The 22507-nt window shown below is 44.6% G+C and overlaps 1 protein-coding gene across 2 annotated transcripts in view; it reads right to left on the bottom strand.

Moving 5' to 3' along the window:
* The window catches only part of LOC128376967 (prospero homeobox protein 1-like), a 34260-nt gene extending 12213 nt beyond the window's left edge, over positions 1-22047 (bottom strand). The window contains exons 1-4 of one of the 2 annotated variants that reach the window (XM_053336832.1): positions 19364-22047; positions 14243-16300; positions 10266-10373; positions 4792-4986 (exon numbers count right to left, since the gene is read on the bottom strand). In XM_053336832.1, the coding sequence (XP_053192807.1) occupies positions 4792-4986; positions 10266-10373; positions 14243-16234 (2295 nt within the window). In that variant the 5' untranslated portion in view covers positions 16235-16300; positions 19364-22047. The other variant, XM_053336833.1, reaches the window with a different exon arrangement.
* Between the last annotated feature and the right edge of the window lie 460 nt (positions 22048-22507).

The following is a 22507-nucleotide window of genomic DNA, read 5'->3' as shown; positions in this document are numbered from 1 at the left end:
TGTCTATCTGTCCCTGTGCATCCAGTGCAACGGCTGTGACCCTTTCACCTCAAACTCCCTGAGGTCAAGCCCCGGTCAAAGGCACCCCACCCCCCCATTCCCGACACACACACACACACATAAACACACGCTTCCCTACGTGGTGAGAAACCCAAAAAAGAACAGGAATGAAGGAGTGCAAGACAGGGAGGGGAAAAGCAGGAGGAGGAGGAGAAAACAGACATTAGCCTCTCTGGGTGGAGAATAAATGGAGCCCCGAGAGGGAAGTGAAGAGGAGGAACGAGGGAGAGAGGGGGGTGGAGGAGAGGTGAAGCACACAATGCTATGGGGCAAGGCAGTTGGACAGACAGCATCTGCTCTCAGCTCTCTGTGGCTCTTGTAATGGATGGAGAGCAGGAGAGATGCAGAGAGAGAGAGAGCAGGAAGGAGGGAGACGGAAAGACAGTGGCAGGAAAAGCAGAAAATAAAGAGGGAGGAAGTGAGTTTTAAGAGGAAAAAGGCAGAGGACGCTTGAGAGGGAGGGGGAAGGCCAAGTAAGGAAACTCGGGAGCAGAAAAGTCAAACTTCACAAAAGTTTTCTGTCATCCTTGTGGTGAAAAACAAAAATAAAAACACAGCTAATAATTGGATATCCACGGAGGGGCGTTATCAATTCAAATACAATGATGACAGATGGATGGGCAAACAAAAGAGGAAGAGGGACAAAAGAAGTGAGACATTTTTCCAATAGGAGAAAGAGCAGCTGATAAGGGAGGACACACGATACCTGCATCTGTGTGTGTGTGTGTGTGTGTGTGTGTGGACGAAGGCTTCTCACCGCTTTCGCTGGTACCTCCCTCTCACATAGAGATCATAGGGGCTTCCTCTTTTAAATGCCGAGTTGTGTGTATGGATGAGTGTGTGCTTGGGTGTGTGTCCTTTGTGGGAGGAGTGGTCACTGACAGAGGAAACTTGGCCTAGTCTGTCTTATGGAAATCTGAGAGTTTCCCAGAGCCATCATAAAACTGCCTCTTTATCAGACCCCACCTCTCTCTCTCTTTCTCGCTCTGCCATTTTCCCTTTAACCCATTACCAGGTCACACACATTCCTGTCTTATGAAAGATGATGTGTGTTGTCATTGGGGGTTCAAAGACAGACAGAGGGGGCTGCGGAGTAAAAAAGAAAAGGACACTAAGTGAGAGTTTTCACTTGAGTCCTCACATGAAAGCGCTGCCTGCTCAAAGTCAAGGCTTTGGGAGGCCGGGTGTGTTTCGGAAGACTTTGATGGTGATGGACAGAGCGAATGAGAAGCGGAGAAGAAAGAAAAGAAGAGAGGGGATCAGGAGGGGGGCTGAGAAAAGAGGAAAGTAGAGCTGGGGTCTAGGTAATTAACGGCAAGCTCTTTAATTACCGCTGGTGTTCATTGTGCCAGAAGGAATGTGACAATTATGCCATTAAAACTTCCTAATGGGGGTAAAAAGCGAGGGAGAGGAGGAGGAGGAGAGAGAGAGGGGAGGGGGGATAGCGGAAGACATGCAAAAGAGGAGGATGAAAGAATGAAAGGAGAGAGGCAACAGAAGGAAGAGAGAACGACGAGAGGGAGTGAGGGAGGAGGGATATGAAAGGAAAAGGGGGAAACAATCGCGACAAAAGAGGAGCTGGGAGGGAGATGGGGAGCGTATTAGGCCAGCACAGTGACAGAGCAGATTAGCATCAAACAAGAAAGGCCACAGACGTGTGTGTGTGTGTGTGTGTGTGTGTCTACGTGTGTGTGTGTGATTACTGAAACAGAGGACATATTCATTCCAAAGACGCCACCAAGGTGGATGGAACTTTGATGATGCAGAATCTGGCAAAGGGAAAACTCAGTGTGTGTGTGTGTGTGTGTGTGTGTGTGTGTGTGTGTGTGTGTGTGTGCGCGCTTGCTGAATCTGCGTAGGCTCCTGTTTCAAGTGGTGGTGCAGGCAGGTAGGGGAGGAAGAGGAGGAGGAGGAGGAGGAGGTGGAGGAGAAAGGGGAGAGATCCACAGAAAAGGGCCTTAGGGGCATCCTGATACACATCCAGTACATTTCCATCTCCACATTACCTCTATGACTCACACACACACACACACACACACACACACATTCACACACACATACACACACAAGACGGAAACACATAACAAATGTGTCCATGCACATATATAATACACACAAACACACAAGTCCCACACAAACATCAAACAGCAAAAAACACACAACCCACGCACCCGCACTCACAAACACATACACACACACACACACACACACAAATAACACCCACACACACACATACCAAAAGCCACACACAAACACTTACACGCAGAGTCTTCGTGCTCACCAAGGCGGTTGGTTTGTCAGGGGGGTTAGAATTTGCATGGCTGGGCAAATTTTCCTTGTGCTAAACTCTAATCAGCTCCTGTATCTCTCAGACACCTGCCCAGCAAAAAAAACCTTAATATGCAAAACACCTTCCCTCCCTCCTCCACCCTCGTTCCCCCACGGCAGCTCCTCGGCCAACAGAAGACTTATTCACCTGCCCTCTCTCACTCTTTTCCTCTCTGTCTGTCTTCTTGCAAATTTCCACATTTATGTATGCAAATAGACTGTTCCCCTTAAGCCTGTTTCAACAGTAGCTTCCTGGTGCCAGGAGAAGAATGATAGTCTTGTCTGAGGTGTGATGGGAAATTTATGCTTCAGAAAGATGCAAGGGGAAGAGATTAGTTGCTGAGGTCAGTTTAGGCAGTTAAGGGGGTTTTGTCGGTTGCTGTGTGCAAACTTTTTTTTTTATATTTGGAGTTTCTCCCTTGTGAGGTTATAGGTCGCCCTGCCTGTGCTTATAGGAGTCACACAAAACTATCTAACAAACTTTTTTTTTCATTTTTAAAAAGGAGAATACAGTCATGCAGTCGTGCTGTCGTGCTGCAACTAAAGCATCATGTTGTTAAAACATTTACTTATAATTAAGGCACATAAAAAGTTAAACCTAATATGAAGTTTGCTGCTATTCCAGCTAATGATGAATTTGTGAAGCTGTATGTTTTTAGGACATTATTTACCAAAAGACACTTCCACTTCCTGTTGTGGGTGTCAAGTGGTTTACCATAAGCAGAGCATAATTTGATATGGAAATGTAGGACAAGCTTTGATTCCAGTATCAGGAAAAAATGAACCTATATGACTGAAATACTGTGGTAAACTTTAACTGTTGGTGTTGCAAAATCAAAACTTTTCTGCGCCTGTTTAAGGTCACTCAAAATGAGTTGCTAAATGTCAAATTTAGCTGCTGAACAAAAGAAATCGTGTCATTTTTCTTGTGTTACTCTGATGGACTGTGGCTTATTGAGACCTCATATACAAGTGCCTCTGCCTGCCAGAGTCTTTCAAAGCCTCCCTTAAGAGGGTTGAAGATGGATGTGGAGAAGTGTGTGTGTGTGTGTGTGTGTGAGAGAGTGTGTTTGGGTGCACATAGAAGAGCCCCAGTGGACAAATAACGGACAGAGAGAGAGAGAGAGATAGACGGAAACGGAGAGAAAGAGAGTGAAGCACTTTAAATGTGAGCGCTGCAAAACTCCCACTGCTCACAAGGGCACTTCTCTCCTGCACGTCATCTCTCTTTTCCCCCCTCTCTCCTTCTACCCTTTTTTCTCCCCTTTCCATTCCCCCCTTGATTTCCCTTTTTTCCCTCCTCCCTTCATCGTTTTCTCCTTTGTCTCCGAGCTCTCACCCTCTATCCCCTATCTATCCATCTCCCTCTTCCCCCTCTCCCCCTCTTTCTCTCCCCCTTCCTCTCACTAAAACAGTAGGACGCTTAACCTTGATAACAGTGAGATTTTTCCCCCCTCAAAGTGACACACACACACACACACACACACACACTGGAGAAGTGCTTTGCCAGCATGCCAGGCCGGTCCAAGGGACGGCTGTACCCTTCGAGGTGAGCAGGACACTGGGAAATGCAGCAACAACAAAACACTCACACACATGCACACTCTCACATAGACTCGATCTCTCTAACAAATACACACACTCACTCACACACACACACACACACACACACACAAACCCAGATGACTCTAGGTCCTTCTTAACACAAGCCTTTTAAAGGTCTATTGTCAGCTGACATTGAGAGAGTGCTGGTGATCCTGAAATGTTTCACAAACACACACACATCTGACAACACACATGAAGGTGGCAAAAGGAGAAGTGTGACAAATGAAACATATTAAAGGTGAAGTTGCCTGCCGAGAATTTATGATTACAATATACGGGAAGACAGTTCCACACAACACATAAACATCTCACCACAGATGAGAGGAAAATGCGGACGGGGAAGTAGAATGTGGTTTAACTTTCTCAACCCCCCCCCTCCACACACACACACACACACGCACACACAGACTAAGAATCACTGAGGGGAAATTGACTGTGAGGAAGAGACAAAAAGAGCAAGGTGTCACTAAGGTTTCTTCCTCATTCCATGTAAGTTCCTGACTTATTTGAATGACCAGAGCCTTTACAAAAATTGAATTCTACCATAATCATTATAGTACAGTGTACTGACTGTAGCAGGATGTATAAGAGACACAGTGCTGAGAACAGTGAGGAGGTGTCAGAGAGGACACAGTGAGATGGTGTCACACTACCCGTGTGCATCAGAAGGTATCAGGTGAAATACAACTTTTTTTTTTTTTATATATATATATATGGGCTGCATTCGCTCTTAGCTCCTGCTCTTAGCACGTCCAGCTCTCATGATTTGTTCAATCACTGAAATGTGTTGGTGTTTACCTCAAAGTCATTGGCCTTGTTGTAGTGCATGTTGAGGGCTCGGAAGAGCTCGCAGTCGCGGCTGACACTCAGCTCCTCGGCTCCAGTGGTGCCGTCGTTGATGGACTGGCGGGCAAACTTCTCCATCTGGATGTAGTAGAACTCCCTGAAGTTGCTGAACCATTTGATCAGCTGGGAGGTTATGCAGCGGTTAAACTGGAATAAAAGATGAGGGGGAGTTAGTGCTATTTAGGGTGTTTAAAAAAATCTTTGTGCTTTTATCCTCAAATATCACTCAAAATCCAAAGACTTTCTGAGTGGAAATAAATGGTTATTAAGCCATTAGATTTAAATATGAGGCGGAAGACAACAGGATGACAGCGTGTCATATTAGGGAGTCGAGAAATGAGGCAATAACTTAAAAAAGTGCGAAGTAACCGAGAGATAGAGATAAAAGACAAGAGCAAGAGAGAACACAGGTCGTGGAGTGAGGGAAGATAATAGAGACATTAAGTAAGACAGCGAGCAAGGAGGGGGAGAGTGTGTGTGTGTATGTATGTGAGACTGAGAGTGTGTGTGGTTCATCTTCCCCACTGGGAGCAGACCTCCCCCCTATCATAACCCTGAGAGTAGAGGGAGAGGTGGAGGAGAGAGAGAGGGGGGGGGGGGGGGCGAGACCGCAAACACATAATTGACCAGAAAAACGATTAAGTCATCATCTGAAGCGCCCTGGCCCGCAGGGGGCTCAAACATGTACTTAACCCCGTTCACCAATTACACCCTGATTCTCCTCCCCTCTCCGCACCTCCCAGGCAGGAAGAAAGGAGAAGAAAAAGAGCAAAAAAAAATAAGAGAGAGTGAGGGAAAGGGAAAGAGAGAAAGACAGAGAAGATAAGCTCTGTGGAGGAGGCTGTAGCTATCTGATCTGTGCCGCTCGGCTGGATTCAATATGGCGAAGTAAACCTATTAAGAGCCTCAGCTGGTCCCGGCTCTTTTTCCGCCTGGTCTCAGCAGTGAAAACACACTGTCTAAACATCCAAATGCGAGATAAGGACCCCAGGGGCTCAGGATAGCCGCCTAGTCAAGTTACCCTAAAATGGTCTGAGCCAAAAGCTTCCCTCTCAGATTGAACATTTTCACTTCCTTCCTTGGTGACCCCTCTAAATTACATCTTACTTGCCTTCAGAATTCTGGCCTCTGAAAGCTTGGTATCCCCCAACCATCATCCACACCCTTCGTCCAAACACACACACAAACACACACACACACACACACACACACACACACACACACACACACAAAGACACACACACACACACACATAGGCCTTCACTCCTCCCTCCCCTCTGCTCTTTTTGTGGTGCTGGAAGAATGGGGGGACAAAACGCTACTAAACGCTGAGCGGACTGCTCGCTGGGGAGGCAGAGCGGTTTTGACATGGAGATTAGGCTCTGGCTATTGTTCGACAAAACACAGACACACACAAACATGCACACACACTCTTCGCGATCTGGGATGGCCAAACACACACCACACGCAAGCAAGCAGAAGAAGATGGGAGGGCAAGGCAATAGAAGCAGAAAGACGGGCACAAAAGTTGATGAATCAGAGGAGGGTGAATAGTTGGACCAAGGTGGGACGGGGCTAAAGGAGAAGGCCGCGCCTTTCTGGAATGATCAGCAGATGACATAATGGCGGAGTGCAAAAGAATAAGTCCGCTTGACATTGTTTGGCAGGGGTTTGGGAGGGTGTGTGTGCACGGGGAGAGGAGGGGTAGCATGGTGGCTGTCCTAAAGTGCAGGGTGAGCATAAACGGGGAAATGAGGGAGTGTGGGGGGGGGGGCAGGGAGGAGAGGAGGACGGGTGCAGGTCAGCGCCGTCAGACAATGGCGTTTTGCAGTGGGTGGGGGCAGAGGGTCGGAACGTGAGCAGTCAGCAAGCTGGGGTCGTGACATCGGAGCGTCAAACAAACAAACTACTGACACTTACAAATACATCGGCTGCATGGGGCTATTCTTAAACACACACAATGTAGCAGACAGTTGGAGTGTGACTGAGCACAAAAACATCATTTCACTCAAGTTGTGCCTCTCCAGTTACAGCTGTCTAAACCTTTGCCCAGATTTAAGATTAGAACAAGTCTTACAGGGTGTGAATCTGAGACATTAGGGAATTGCTGCCCATCTACCTAAGTGTGTGTGCGCACACGCATCTGCACATGTGCAAGGCTGAGCACTACATACTGAGATTAAAGTCGGTGAAAGAGTTACCATTTCTCATTCTGGAGACCTTTGGTGTCACAGCAGAGTGACGGATAGATTTGTCACTTTGGACAAGGATTACTTTATTAAACCGTCAGCTCGGGAGAAGATGTATTAGAGTCTGTGCAACTGAACTGAACTGTGGCTCAATCACAGCACAGAGCACACAAAAGAGCCAATATTTACTGTACGTACGCATACATGTACTAATTCCATTATATCCGCATCAATTTCACTCCACACACTCAGGGACTCAATTTTGGCAAGTCCCCCCGCAGCTTCCAGCAGTCTTGGTTCATTAAGTTGCTGGTGGGGAATACGGACCCCCTGATAGCGGCTAAGGACAAGAGTGTTCAGTGTAAAAGGAGAGAATCGGTTCAAAGAAGCACATCACTGCAGCTCCTTAATCAGAGTTGGCAGGGGTCAGCCAGCACAGACATGAGATGCAGCGAGGAATATGTGTGTGTAAGAGTGTGTGTGCTCGTTTGGTTGACACACCGCGTGAGCATGTAAATGTGTATACTTGTGTGTGTGTTTGTGTGTGTGTGTGTGTGTGTGCCTGACTGAGAGGCAGATGAGAGAGAGACAGCAAGAGCGTGTTTCTCACACTCACACTCAAGAGCCTGTGAAAGGTCAGCGCTTAGTGCTAACAGCACAAGATAGAAAGTGACACACACACACACACACCCGCACATGTTCTGCTCATGCACAGATGCATACTTAAGTCCAGAATAGGAAAACACTCAAGTATTCTTGGTCTAAACTATATTAGTCACTTGCCAGAACTATTTAGTTCAGCTTTGACTGCACACATCAGCTAATATATTAATATGCTGAATACATTCCTTTTACAGTTTTGCCTTTTGGTTTGTCTGGATAAAAACTGAAAAGCATTTAAATGCAAAGCCAAAGTGTGTCTCTGGCCAACACTTTCTCTGACATAGTGGTCAACAATGGAGCAGAAAGCACACAGATGACCTCAGAGTGCTAAGCTACATCCAGAACAACCGGAGAGGAGAGCAGAAAGACAGAGAAGCCTGTACGGGCCTCCCTCTCTCTCTCTCTCTCTTTCTCCCTCCCTCTCTCGTAAGCCCCTTCACAGTCATCAGGGCTTTCCAACGTTTCCTGTTTTCGCAGGGGTGAATTGTGGGAGATAATCTCCGGCTGCCTATTGGCTGACTGCACACAAAAAGCGGCCCTGGAAAGCGGGCTTTTGTTACTGCGGCGACTCAAATCCAGCGGCTGGCTTTTCTTTCTCCCCGGCCCCGCCGAGGCACACATACCATGCCACACCATCAGCGAAAAAAAGAAAAGAGAAGGAATGACATATAGAAAAGGGAAAACCCTCCTGACCTCCGTTACTCTACAGCACATGACTGGCCCAAATACTGAGGCTCGTAGCTAAAACAGTGACAGAGTAATCGACAAAGAAAGCAAGGGATATGTGTCAGGCTGTTTGCTTGAAATGAGAGGAAAAAATATATATCTACACCATATAAATGACCAAACTGGCTATAATTAACATACAGTACACTATACATCAACACTGAATCTGTTTACAAAGACAAGAACTTTAGCTGACTTTATGAATTGACTGAGTATCTTTATCTAATCTGTTCATTAATCTGTTATAATTATTCACCATGCATCGACTTAATGTCTGCAATAATAATGAGATTTCTTAAATCTACTGGGATGATACTATAGGGATTCATTAGCAGCCCCATCAATGGTATTATGATACATCTGTCAAAACATTTCAAAAACATAAAAAGTCAAAAATATTCACAAGGAGCACAATATTCTTAAAAGGAGCTTAATTAAGGGGAACAACAGCTACAGCGTCCCACAGTTGTTAGCGCAACCCACTTCCCACATTCATTAGGTTCTTGACAGTCAAGACCTGATTAGTCAAGACCTGATTAGCCTTCAAGACTTTTGTCTGAGGACAGCCACTCGCTAAGAGGCTGCCCTGGCTGCATCTAATTAGATAGTTAGTCTCATTCCCATACATGTCTGCAAATTTACAGCTTGAGTCCATTGTCCTCTACTGAAAACAAAAACAAACCAATGTGACTCATAATCCCCTTAACTATCTTGACCTTGTTTAAGTATCTGATGAGGCCAATCATGAGGCCTCCTTCGGAATAATTAGTCAGTGAAACTAAGTGATTCAAACCTTTAGTAGTAATAATTGTTCAACAGCAGAAAATACAAAACAATGTCAAATCTGTGATACGCTGTAATATCAGAGTCGTTTTTTAAAGATACACCATTTACAGGTGCCTCCTCACTTAGCCAACATGTGCTCCCTTTCAATCCTAACCAATGTGCTAAGAGCTCGTCACGTGACCCATGAGTCGTTGTTGCTGGTGATGGCATCCAAGAGAGGGCAGCTGGGAGAAAAGGGAACCTTTATCTTCTGATTTGAATAAGATGGCCTGGATCTGTCACAGTGTTTACCCCTCCGTATGGTCCGTGAGGGGCACACACGCAAAACAACAACACCACCAAAAAACTCGGTCGTACACACTACAACGGCCATTGTGTTGTTGTTCTTGTTTTTTTGTGCAGCGTACATATTGTGCTTTGTTTTCCAAATTTACTTCATTAAACTCCCAGTGGAGCTAACGCTCATCCTTGCCATGTTCCCCTAAACCGACTTTCTCCTCTCCCCTCCCTTTATAAAACCATCCTCCCCACACCTGCTCAGATAACCACTCCTCTGTCTCTAGGCTCCATCCTCCTCTCTGCCCTTTCCACCCCTCCATTACTCATTCCGCTCTTTATCTTTAGAATACTCATAGGCTCTCCAGCTCCCTCATGTAAACCCATTCAACTTCCTCTTCTTTCATCTTTTGCATAAAACCATAACTTAGGGCCTCATTTTAAGACAGACAAGCATACGTTGTTCATGATAACTGAAGCTGGCACATCAAAATTAATAAATCAGACTTCCCCTTTTGAAGCAGGTGCATTATCAAAAGCACAAGGATGACATGCAGCAAAAGACAGAAAAGAAAAAAATGGTAGAAGAGTGCTATCTATCCTTAGACCTTTTACACAAAGCAAAAGTAGTCACCATCTAAAAAAGATTATGGTAGACTTTAAAAATAGTGAAGCAGAGACAGTCACAAAAAATGTGTACCAACATTAAAAAGGAAAATATTGGAGGATATTTGGCAACATTTTTGGCAAAAATTGTAAGATAAAAGAAATGACATGTTGGCTCACCTTGACATCAGAGAAGAACATCTTCAGCATATTAGAGCTCGGATAGCGGGTGTAGAAAAACATGAGCTTAGCCTTCTTCAGATGGTTCGGGGATAGACCTTCCTGTATCTGAAAATAGCTTCCATTAAGGATATTAACGTTTGTTTGGAAGGAAACAACTTATAATAGATCAAGCAAATGTAGCAACAGATATTATCACAAATACAATAATTGGCAGTAAGTCTGGCAAGAATTCATTATTTGGATAATGGGTAACCAAATGTCCTTTCAGGCATGAATGCAGGGTTGCTGGAGGAGGGGGGGGGGGGGGGGGGGGGGGGGTTGAAGACACCAAAGTGCACCAAAGCAAAACCATTTGCTTGCAATTAGCGTCGTCCGTATCAGGTGCAAGAGCGTCACGGTAAATAAAACGCTGGCCAGCACTACAGCCGATGCTTTTACATAAGGAGGCTCATTTCACAGTCAAAGTAAGCAAACGCCTTTGCCTACACCCTGTGCTAACCTCCACCCAAAAAAAGGAAGAACAAAAAAGAAGACATTTGCATATCACAGACAAAGACAGCAGTTAATGCCAGTGACGGGCAAGAAGGCCTAATGGCTTGGCGACAACACATGCCAAGACTGAATATGACTGTCTGATGTTGGCTTCATATCAGTGACAAAACAAGGTCTAGGAGATAGTCCCAAACACCGGACCAAGCAATACAAAAAAACATTCTCACGCTTACATACAGGCCATATTCAAACACATATCAGAGGCCTTGTCTTCCTAATGGATCACCTGGATTGAACGGCAGAGGGGATCGAGATGGGCTGGTAGGGGCACCTTGAGGGATAGCATGGTTCCAACCTTCAATTACATCCCCCCTCCTCCTCCCTCTACTCCACCCCTACCCCCTCCCCTTCACCCCCCCCCCCCCCCCCCCCCCCTCCAGCCTCTCTGCCGCTGCCAAACCCTTGGAGGAGCAAAGAAGGAGAAGAGGGGCCCTGAGGCTTTGGACTCAGTCAGTGATGAGGGGACTGAAACACATCTGCGCCACCGAACGGCCCAAGCCATTTCCATGGTGAATTAACAGCCGTTTAATGCATCTGATAATATCAATCTGGAGGATAAGACATTGAAAAGGGAACGGGGATGGCGGGGGCAGGCTGCATGTTAAAACCTCAGGCTGTTTCAACAAGGGTTTTCATCAAGCTGAAGCAAGGCAGGGATTTAAATGACACAAAAGCTACAGCCCTAAGTTTTCATGAAGACTGTTTACACTTCAGTGGACAGAATACATTGCTTGACATTATTTATGATCTACTAGGGTGGCTATGATCATTAAAATCAGTCAAGTGTCCAGATGTAGCTGTAACTATAGAGTGGGAAGAAGGCATCAGCTGCTACATTGGATTGCCCTTGGCCTCAGGGTTACACAGCAAAGCCAGCAAATGCTGAACCATGCTGGGCTGGCTCCTTAAAGACCCTGTCTACTTTGTCTGATTCAGTGAGAGAGAGGGAGAGTTTGTTGTATACGCGGCGAGGGTCTTGTGGGGGAAACCCTGGCAGACTGGTGTTACTCTGTCAGGCCTGGCCAAAAGAGCAGCACTTCACTCTCCACACCACACCATCTGCTCCAAGTGGAGGGGATACAATGGATCCTCAGACAGAGAGAGGGCAAGACAGAGAAATAGAGAGCTCTTTTTTTCAGGAGGGCAAGGTGGGACTTGTTTGCTGTGAAAGCTCTGCACTTACACTTAGATTAATTTGTTTTTGCTTTTTCAATTATGATTAGCATCGCATTCCCCTTATCATTGAAATTAAAAATTATTTTAAAACAAAGCTGTCAAGGTTTTACCACAGCAGCCATGAACACAATATCACCTCCCTTAGATGACAATTAAGAAGGTTCATATCTCCTGATGAGACATTTTCATCTCCAATTCACTCACAGCTTGCAAATGTAATTGTGATTGGACTTAGGGGTGGCGTGCAAGGCTATTATTTTGTCATGATGGTGCACTCATACCAGCTGGCCCACTGTTCTCCTGCCACATCTGACAAGACATCATCATTCTCACAACACTTCCCCAAAGCCCAAAGTCATGAGAGGAAAATAGCTGCTCCTCTTCCTAATTCCAGGTGTAAGGACAAGAATATTTGGAATCGGATTGAGAACAAATGAGGAAATTGATAGCAGCCATCTGCTCCACAACGGTGCTGAGAGCTGGTGAACTTGAACACACCTCACAAAATGTCTGACAAGCTGTCTCTGACTTGTGATGCTCAAAAAAAAAGGAAATCTACATAATATTAAAAAAACTACATCAATGGAACCCGTTATAAACCCACAGAGAGTACAAATGGAAAGAGCTAATTCGTGAATGTCATAGAAATTATTGTTCTAATGTACAGAACTATATCTTGCAAATGTGAAACTTTGTGTGGAATAAACTCAGGGAATCAAGAATACAAGATGAAAAAGAACCTCCTCCCAACAACAACACATGTGGACACGTTGTTCTGCCTATTCTTTCCATTTAGGGGAGTACATCTGTTAATGCCCTGAATTTATAAATGCTACAATGAAAGCAACAGCATCTGGCATATGTGGTTATTGTTTGATTGTTTTCTACTTTCTCTCAGTCTCTGTATGTCTCTCTCTCCCTTTTCTCTTTTCATCCCTCCATCGGGAGCCTGTAGAAGCAAAGGATTATGGATCTCTGGAAAGCGTTCACCCTTGGGTCAGAAGACAAGACAAGGCGAGGTAATGAAAGATAAACAGCTCGCTGCAAACACCTGTTAACGTCCGCTTCAAAGAAAAGACAGGGGGGGGTGGGGGGGTTTGCAGGGAGGGAAAACAAAAAAAGAAGTATTTGGCTGCCAAGCAACAGCCGAAGGGCCCCCCGGGCTGTTGACAGATCTTTATGAAATGAAAAAAAGAGAAAAGAAACGACAATGATTGTTGGCTTTTTACAACAGCGATGGATGATAAGAGGAACACAAGAGAAAATACAAGCAATCATAAATATACATCTTTACTGAGTCCTCAGGCGAACCTTTTGTGACATGTACACACACACACACACATACACACACAAAAGGCTCTGCTCTCAGGTACGCACAATAGCAAAAACAAGGCATCCTAAGCATTAAATAAGCATATTCTCTTAACTAATATACAACAGGTAAAAAGCTATAGGGTTAATTTCTTTTGCATGTAATGAATGTTAATGACTTGAAGACAAAGCTTTCTAAGGACAACCAGTGTGACACGAATCAAACTTTTATAAGGGTTAAGGGGTGTTGAATACTTAGGGGACTAAGGAGGTATGGGGGAAACAGAGAAGGGACTAAATGTATCAGTTTAAGCTATTAGTCCCGAGTCCCCGGGGGATTCAATTTGAGCCTCCCATAGGGGATAGCCTCTTTATCCGCAGGGCATGATTGGGGCACACTGGGGTTAAACTATAAGGGAGGCTATATAACACTATTGTGTGCCAAGTTTCAGGATACTATCTCCCTCCTTGCTCTTTCAGGACGTTTTTTATAAAAAGGAATTGGGGCAGTAAATGTCGTGGGGACCTAATCTTCGTGAGTAAGTGATATATGACAAGAGAGCTTTTAAAGCACTTAGGATTGAAGATGGAAGAACGGCTGTGAGAAGGAAGAGGTATGAGTATAAAAATAAATACAACAATGCAGTACAATGGAGAAGAGAACAGCAGTGGGAGGAAAAGTGATTCATCAACAATTTCTCAGTTTCTTAGTCTCACAAAGATTTGATTTTTAACTCTTTGAGGTCCAGAATCACACCTGTGCTTAAAAGGAGCTGCCATCTGAAATCAGATTTTTCCTGGCATATACAGGCATGAACTAGTCTGAACAACACCACATAGGGTAAAATATGAACGTTAACATATAACTTCCCTTCAGCCCCCTCAAAACACACACACACACACACACACATTATCTAGATTATTTTAAAGGATACATTGCTGCCTGAGTAGGGTGAGATGTCAGCCATGTCCTGGAGATCGCTGCACTCAGACTTGATAAGGGACAGAGAGAGTCCCTCAGCCGTGCTGCCAGGGTGTGCTGGTGAACAAGAGCGATGGTGGTGCACCAGGTGGTGACCTGATGCCATCTTGGTCCTCAGGCTGGTGGTCTCCCTGGACAGGTCCATGGAGTCTGGTGAGGAACGGTCCTTGCCTGGGTAGCCACCTGTGGGTCCACCCAGGGGACTCTGGAAAGGGTAACCCACAAGAGGCAGAGGAAAGGGGTGTCTAAAGGATGGGGGGCTGAAACCCATAGAGGCAGAGAGCGAGGAGGGATGAAGGGAGGGATGATGGTGACCACCATGGGCACCCACAGCTGAGGACTGGTGGTGGTGCTCACTGGGCGTCTTTCTCACAACTAAGGGCAGTGCCTCGGTTTGGTCATTGGCGGAGCCTGGCATCCCGGGCATGCCAGCAAAGGAGTCTAGTGGATTGGGAATGATGACATCACCGAAGCACTGCAGCCTCTGGTTGGCGGTGTGGAAGTTGGGGTTGTCTCCATTGACAGCGGTGGGGAACCTTTCAGTAGGTATGGAAAGTGGTGGGAAGGCTTGCTGGGGTGTGGGGCGTGGAGGCTTGGCAAACACCTTTACCACTGTGTCCACGACCTGGGTCATGGCTGAATTGAGTTCCTGCTTCAGTGTTTCTGCCAGCTGTTTACCTTCAGCATGCATAGAGGAGCCTGGACCACCCTGTCCTTTGCTCCGTCCGAGCCCTTCTCTTCTTGGCTTCTCTCCATCCGCCAGCAGAGCCTGCTCCTGAAGCAATGCCCGTGCCCTGTCAAGGAAATGGCCCGGGTCCAGGTCAGACATCTCATTGTCAGAGCGCAAGTCATCTCCACCCCGGTCATCGCCACCGGTGTCGGACCTGGCTGGGCTGTCCTCTGACATATTTCCGATGTCATTATGGAGGTCATTGTGGAGGTCATTGTGTTCTGAGTCGTCAGTTGAGTCATAGATCTGAAAGAACTTCTCCTGCAGCTGGCGTAGCTGCTTCTGCATGTCCTCCAGCTGCAGCTTCAGTTGCCGTCGCTCCTCCTGCTTCTGTTCCTTCCTCTGGCACACCAGCTGGGTGAAGCTCTGCTGTTGCTGCTGAGGCAGACGCTGCTTACGCTTGTTTTCTCGGCTGCTACTGCTGCACACCTCACCTCCCCGTGGGCTGCTGGGGGCCTGCTGCTGAGACTGAGGAGGTGGGCAGTCTAGCTCCATTTCCCGTTCCCCATCCATCTCATGGTCACGCTCATGGCGGGAAGTAGGGACGACCACACTGGGTGAGTGGCTCATACCACGAATAATGTTTTCTACACGGGCTCGCTTGGCACGCAGGTGTTCATCATTGAGACGTTCAATGTCAAAGGCGCCCAGGCCAGGAGGACGGCCGAATGGTGACAAGCATTCCTGAGGGGTGCTGTCTTGGGAGGAGTTACTGCAGGCGTCCTCCTGGGGAGCATCTGAACTTGCATTGGAGAGCCCTGAGCCGGGAAAGCCCACATCCCCTCTCTCACCTCTGTCCCCTCTTTCTCCCCTTTCGGGTCCTCCTCCATTTTTAGCCATGTTATTCTTGAGAAGCTGGGAGATAATGGTGGTGCCAGGGAAGGGCATCATGGTGTCCTCGTATGAGTTGGCTCGCTTCAGTAGCTTTCGGAGTACATTGGACTTGGACTCACTGTCACTAGCTGATACAACGCCAGGCCCACCATGTGGCTGCACTACAGAGCACTCCATGGAGTCGGTGTCTGATCCGTGGTGAGAGTGGGAGCTCAGAGAGTTCATGGCACTGAAAATGGCTGCTTTGGCGCGGGCAATGTTATCAGTGGTTGTTGTTGCTGTGGAGGAGGCTGTGCTGCCCACGGTTCTCTTAACACCAATGTCCACACGTCTTCGCTTGGTCTGTCTGTTCAGGAGGGAGTCGCTGTCATGGTCCGGCATCACGGGTTGCTGCTATTGGGCCATATCCCACAAAGCCAGTCCTCTAGGATCAAAGCCTCTGAGTACCTGTGGGTACAAAATTACAGATACATGATTCACCAAAAGGAAAAATATTTTCAGAATCTAAGTCACTCACTCGCTCAAGCAATACATGGCCTAAACCACTTAAATTTAAAAACAAAATCTATACTAAATGGAAAGCTTGAAAGTTTCTGAGTGACTGAAACAATTAAAATCCTTCTCCCGCCAGAGAAATGCATTAGCCTACATGCATGAACATAAACCGTAGGGTTTTGCCTAAAGCCAGCAGGCAATCCCTCCTAATGTGTTTCTACAAGAAAAGAGACATCCATGATTATATTTTGGCAGTAAGAACCAATGACAGAGGGGTAAGGGGAGCAGGCAAGATGGGGTCAGAATTAGGCCTTTGCTCGACATTCCAGGGCAAAGTCCTACATTTTATCCTGTCCCCTGTTACATGCCGCGCGACACTGAACCAGTTCCCACGGAACACAAAGCTGCATAAAATTATGATAATTACTTAAGTACTTGTCCTCATTTCCATGTTTATGCAGTGTGAGCCAACATAGGAGCTATTAACTCACAAAATAAAATTAAAAAAACAAGGGTTAAGATTTTTTTTTTTTAAAGTGGTGTACAAAGGGAGGCAAAGTACATTGTATATGTCATTATAGACCCTGTGCTAAATCCTATTCAGGAAGTGAGGTCAGTTTGACAAAATATTCTTACTTTAAATCACATTTATACATTGCGTAAATTCAAAAGTCCTATGTTCACATTAAGCAATATGGCCATCATATCTTAAGCAACGGGCAGAGTGACACATAAAAGAAACACAAAATAGGCCTATTGATTTTGTAGCCAGCATGAGCTCACTTCTGTGTTTTTTGTTTGTCTTTTCATCTGGCAAGGGCAGTTAATTCTGCTCAAATGAATAGGTCACAAGGGTCAACTCTGGCAAGGAGCAACTTAAAGCGCTCTTACAAAAACCCTAATGCCCCTCTGAAAGCCAAACGTTTTGTCAGTACAGGCCTGCATCAATAATGCTGTGTAAGCAGCGGTGGCAGTGTCTTAGTCGGAGGCATATCAGAGGCATCCAGTCTCAAATTATATGATCAAAAACGTTTCAATCTCCTTCAAAAATAAAATCTTTCTGAAAATAGCAGATTTAGGAATTTGGCATTTTTATCATATTACCATAAAGGCGTAGGTGGTGTAACAAAATGCATTTTTCTTTATGTACAAATTCTAGTCCTCATTAAGACTGAGAGGCTCAAACAAAATAATTAAATACAATTAAGAAAAAAACAATATTATTTCCTCACTTTAAAATTTACAGATGCCTGCAAATATACTGAAATGTTACACTGTTCTAAGGGTGACTGAAAGACATACTTATACTTTACAAAAATGTGCAGTATTGAAAACCAAGATGCCAAATGACTAAGATCTCTGTCTACATTACATTTTACAAATTGTTCGAAGACTTCCAATTTAAAGGCTCAAGTTCAGTGGTGACTTAGAGCAAACAGCAAGACTGAACTCCTGTGTGATTTTAAAACATTGTCTTGGACTGAATATCTCCTTGTCCTAACGTGAAGAAAACGTGTCATTTTTAACTTCATAATTACTAGTGAAAAGTCATTTAAAAAGGACTACTGTACATACATACATACACACACAGACACACACACACACAAACAAACACACACACAGACACAGACACACACGCACACACACACACAACTTTGCCTTTGGCTTTGTTAGAAGCGATGTGGTGATGCAGCACGCAAGTCACAAGTGATGTATTAGTGCTCTAAAAATGTAAATTGTAATTTTGTAAATTGACATGAAGTTCAGATTAATAGGAGAACAGGTTGGTTTAAATGTTTAGCACTATGAAGAAACACTACTCTTCTAAAATAACCCCCCTAACACCATCACCCTCCTCCTCCTCCCCCAATAAATGGCTCGAGCCCAAGTCCCCACAGCCATGTCCAACAGTTCAGACAGGAGGTGATACGTCTCCAAGAAAAAACCTTGACTTGATCGCCTCAGGACCTTAACAATGACTCTGAAATAGTCACCAGCACCTGTCTTTTCCGACGGCGCACCTGTCTCTTATTGCCCATGCGCACTCTCTCTCTCCCACTCTCTCTCTCACACACACTCTCTCTCTCACTCTCTCTCTCATACAAAAAACAACCTTTCACCAATTTAAATCAACTATATGAGCAACGAGCTATAGATCATTACTTCACCCGTGTTATTCTCCTCGCTTTTTAAACCTCTTGCCTTCTACGAAACGAAACATTAAAAAAAAACACATGAGTGAAGTTCAGGTTTTTAAACTTGCTCTGCAACACCGGGACTTTTTACGATAAGAGTTTCACAGACATATTCTGTGGAAGAAATGAAAAGTGGGACCTGGCCGCTACTTCAAGCATGTTGTTTGCAAATGACAAACGAAATCAAAACCTGTGACAGACAAAGCCGGTCCCTTTCCCCAACACTACAGACAGCGCTTTAGCACAAATGCCCCAATGTGTGTTGGCAATGAGGAAAGACAACACATCCACAAAACAGGAGAAATGATGACTGTGTAACTGCCTGGATATAGATTCTGTGTGGATAAATAATCAAATATAAGGTGTTAAAAGCCTACAGGACAAAGCCAGTATGAGTTAATGGCAAACTGAGGGTCTTCAAACACACTGAAGACGAATACAAGTAAAACTGACTTTCCGTCTAAAATCAACTCATGCTTTTAAAATCACTTCGCAAAAACACAACATATACGCTTCCCAAACTTACTTCGCAAAGTTGCAAACCAATTTGATCTCCGCTTTGATGAGGAAGGCTGGGCTACGGTCCGCAAATCATCCTCGCAAAAAATACACGGGCTCCTCACTCAACTCTTACCACATATCAAGATGAGGGGAGCGAAACAGAACAAATAACGTCGTATACATGTGATTAGCTGTTGATCACAAGAATATATTTCCCCGTTAATGATGTTTGATTTGTTTATTTTTTTTCCGCCCACTGTGCGCAGGCGAGGCAGAACAAGAACAAGAGAGGGAGGTATCCGAGGACAAGGTTACTTACCCTTTAGATGAAGAGGGGGACAACCTGAACTCCTACGGCCAAAAAAAGAGAATATACGCTGAGCACGGCAGATTGCTGGATGCTGGGATAACAATTTCTCAGAGAAGGAAGAGCTGGAATAAAGTCAGCCACGCGAGGGAAAGGAACAAAATAGGAAAATATAGAAGATGAAAAGAGCTCTTGTGCGTCGGTCTCTCCCTCTATCCTCTGCTGTAACTAAAAGAGTGAGAGACATAGAGAGAGTGCGAGAGAGAGAGCGAGAGAGAGAGAGAGACGCTGTGTGTGTGCGTCTCCGAGGCGCACTGGATGCAGAGGACTGGATGCTGGAGCGCTCCTCCGCCACTAAGATTCACTTTAAGACGCGGCTGAAGGAAACAGGAAGACGTGCACGTCATGAACGGCGTGATGTAACTGTCGCAACCTACCAATAAGAACCGTCCGCCCGGTCCGGAGGACAACGCACTGAAGTTGACCAGGGAATGGGACTTGAGCATGCAACTAAAGAGAGAGAGAGAGAGAGAGAGGAAAAAAGGAAATACCACTCTTACTAATCATTTTCTTCCCAATTCACCGACTGCGCGAGTAAGAATCGTTACGCACTTTGACATTACACTACGCCACAATAAAACACACACTTCTTATTTATTCTCATATTTAGTCTTAAATGTGGATGTTTTCAATATGCATTGAATAAAGTATCAGTGCTTTTGAAAAAACGTCTGAATAAGAATCATTTTTACGATAATGACTAAGAAAATCCATAAAAGAAGCCTATGTGAATTTGCTGTCAATGACATTATACAGCACTGTTATAGGTTAATAATTACATTTTTAGAAAAACGCATTTTCACATGAATGCAATATGAATTCATTTCTTATGGTAGATCATTTCTGTACCGTTTTAATGCAAATGTTTTGCAGATATTTCCCAGCCTTCCGTGTTACAGTAAAATTACAAATTAACAGTCTATTTTACAACCCAAACGACTTTTGCATGTTTGGTTAATGTGTGCGTGTTAGGAGAGTCTGTTAAAACGCATTTACATTCTTTCAAGCTCAGTCTTTTTCTTCTTTTTTTTTCAATAATTACCAACTTTGTGGTTTAATATTTTTCTGCCTCTTATGATAAAAGGCGTTTTCACATATTAAACATCAATATGTTAAAAAAAATTGCAAAGACATCTGGTACATATTTAGATAGACCTTCTGAAAAGGACTTACAGTAGTGGGTCACTTGGGTATTGGAGGTTCAAAGTGGCATGTGGAAATATTTTACGCGCAGTGAGTTTCTCATTGGTTACAGCACAGTCTGATTTATGAACAAGCAAAGCAGCGCAGAGGCTCGCAGCTTTGCTTTGGAATTTAGATTATCCAGGGAAGCCAATATCCGAGGGGAGCTAAACGTCTCTTTGTGAAATGCACTGTTAAGAGCTGAAAATCATCATCATAAAAAAAAACAAACAAAAAAAACGTTTGTCTCTAGGATCCACAGCCTGACACTAAAAATACTCCCGTGCGTAAAGATTACACGGATATCAAACACAGATTAATAAACCTATCCAGATTTAAAAGTATAAAATGGACACAGAAAATCCACCTGTATTTGCAGATCTAAGAGTTTCAATTAATTATTTGACAATTCTCCCTTTTGAAACTTCTCCACCTGTAACTCTGAAGCCTGCGGACACTGACATCTGAGCCTTTCCGCAGAAAAACCTGTTTGACGCTTCTGATTTATGAAATGATGACGGCTGCTCGACCTCATTTTCCTGCAATCTTACAAATTGGACTCTTATAATTATACTGCAGTTTTTGTTGTTGTTTTTTTTAAAGCCTTCGTTCTTCACAACAGGTGATCCACAGAATTTGTACACTAATATTCTTTGGAAATTATTATTGTTTTGTACCGCTGAAATTAATCTTGCTGCAGGGAAATTATTTAATTCATCGTTTTGCAATTCTGCATAATATAGGTCACATTAATTTGTATTTGGACTCAGGATGCATTCCTGCAATTAGACAAATGCTCAAACCTCCGATTAGGTACAAGCAAGACATTACTTGTAAATGTATTAAATAAGAAACGTGAAGATATTATTATTAATATTGTCATTAATGTTATGAATGCTTTAATAATTATTACTGTTATGTTACATTTATTCGTATGATTCAGCTGGGTGTAGCCAGTTAAGAAAAAGTTTTTCATACGCTTGGATATCAAAGGAGCGTGCGTTTGCTTTTTTGCCTCCAGATTTTCACATTGTATCCATTTGTTGCACGTATAATCTTCTTTTTTTATCCCCTGCACAAACAGGATCCTAAAGTACTTAACGAGAAATCTTATTTTCCATATGCCACTCTGTCAGGTGCCAAAAAGGAAAAGGCGAGTCTCTTTTCCATGTCGCAAGCAAGTGTTTTTTAGGACGAACGAATTGCAACGAAGTCAGCAAAGTTTAGTGTCTGGAGTGTCTTTTCCAAAGCAGGTGTCCCGGCCCCCCTGCTCCCCTAACTGGCCTGTGGCTGATTTGGCCTACACTCCCCTGGGAGCCGTCGGTGCGCACACAGGCTGGAAAAACAGGCCGGGACATTAAAGAAACCCGTGTTTGGAAAAGGAAGACTCGGATGAGGTGTAGAGGAAACGTGTTGGTTAACACCGGCTGCTCTTATCGCGGCCCATTCCAGGTGGATCAACCCATGTATTTATTTCGAACTGACCCCCCCCACACACACACACCACCCCCCTCCTCCTCTTTTGGGTCGAGTGTGACACACCTCGATGCCCAAGACTGATAATGCGCTCTGGCATTACGCACTGATGGCTGAAGTTATTGACGTATTTATTAGAGTTGGGCCCAAATGCAAAAAGAGGGAGGCAGTAAAAACAATATATCTCCCAAAGGTGTTATAAAGGTACGCTTTTATCACTTTCTGACCACAATTAAGTGGTAATAAGTGCGCGCACGCGGTGATGGTATGCCGGAGTGGAGAGATGCCAGTGTCCTATTTTTCCTCAGTATTCATTTGGATCAACGACGGCTCAACACTCCTATTATTAATATTCATATTACGATAATTATAATAATAATAAGTACTATTATTGTGTTTTAAGACACTGTCTCTCGTTCATTTTAGTGGAGAATTGAA

The sequence above is a fragment of the Scomber japonicus genome, chromosome 17 (genome assembly GCF_027409825.1).
Source record: "Scomber japonicus isolate fScoJap1 chromosome 17, fScoJap1.pri, whole genome shotgun sequence".
NCBI classification, from domain to species: domain Eukaryota; kingdom Metazoa; phylum Chordata; class Actinopteri; order Scombriformes; family Scombridae; genus Scomber; species Scomber japonicus.
This window is presented reverse-complemented; position numbering and strand designations above follow the sequence as displayed.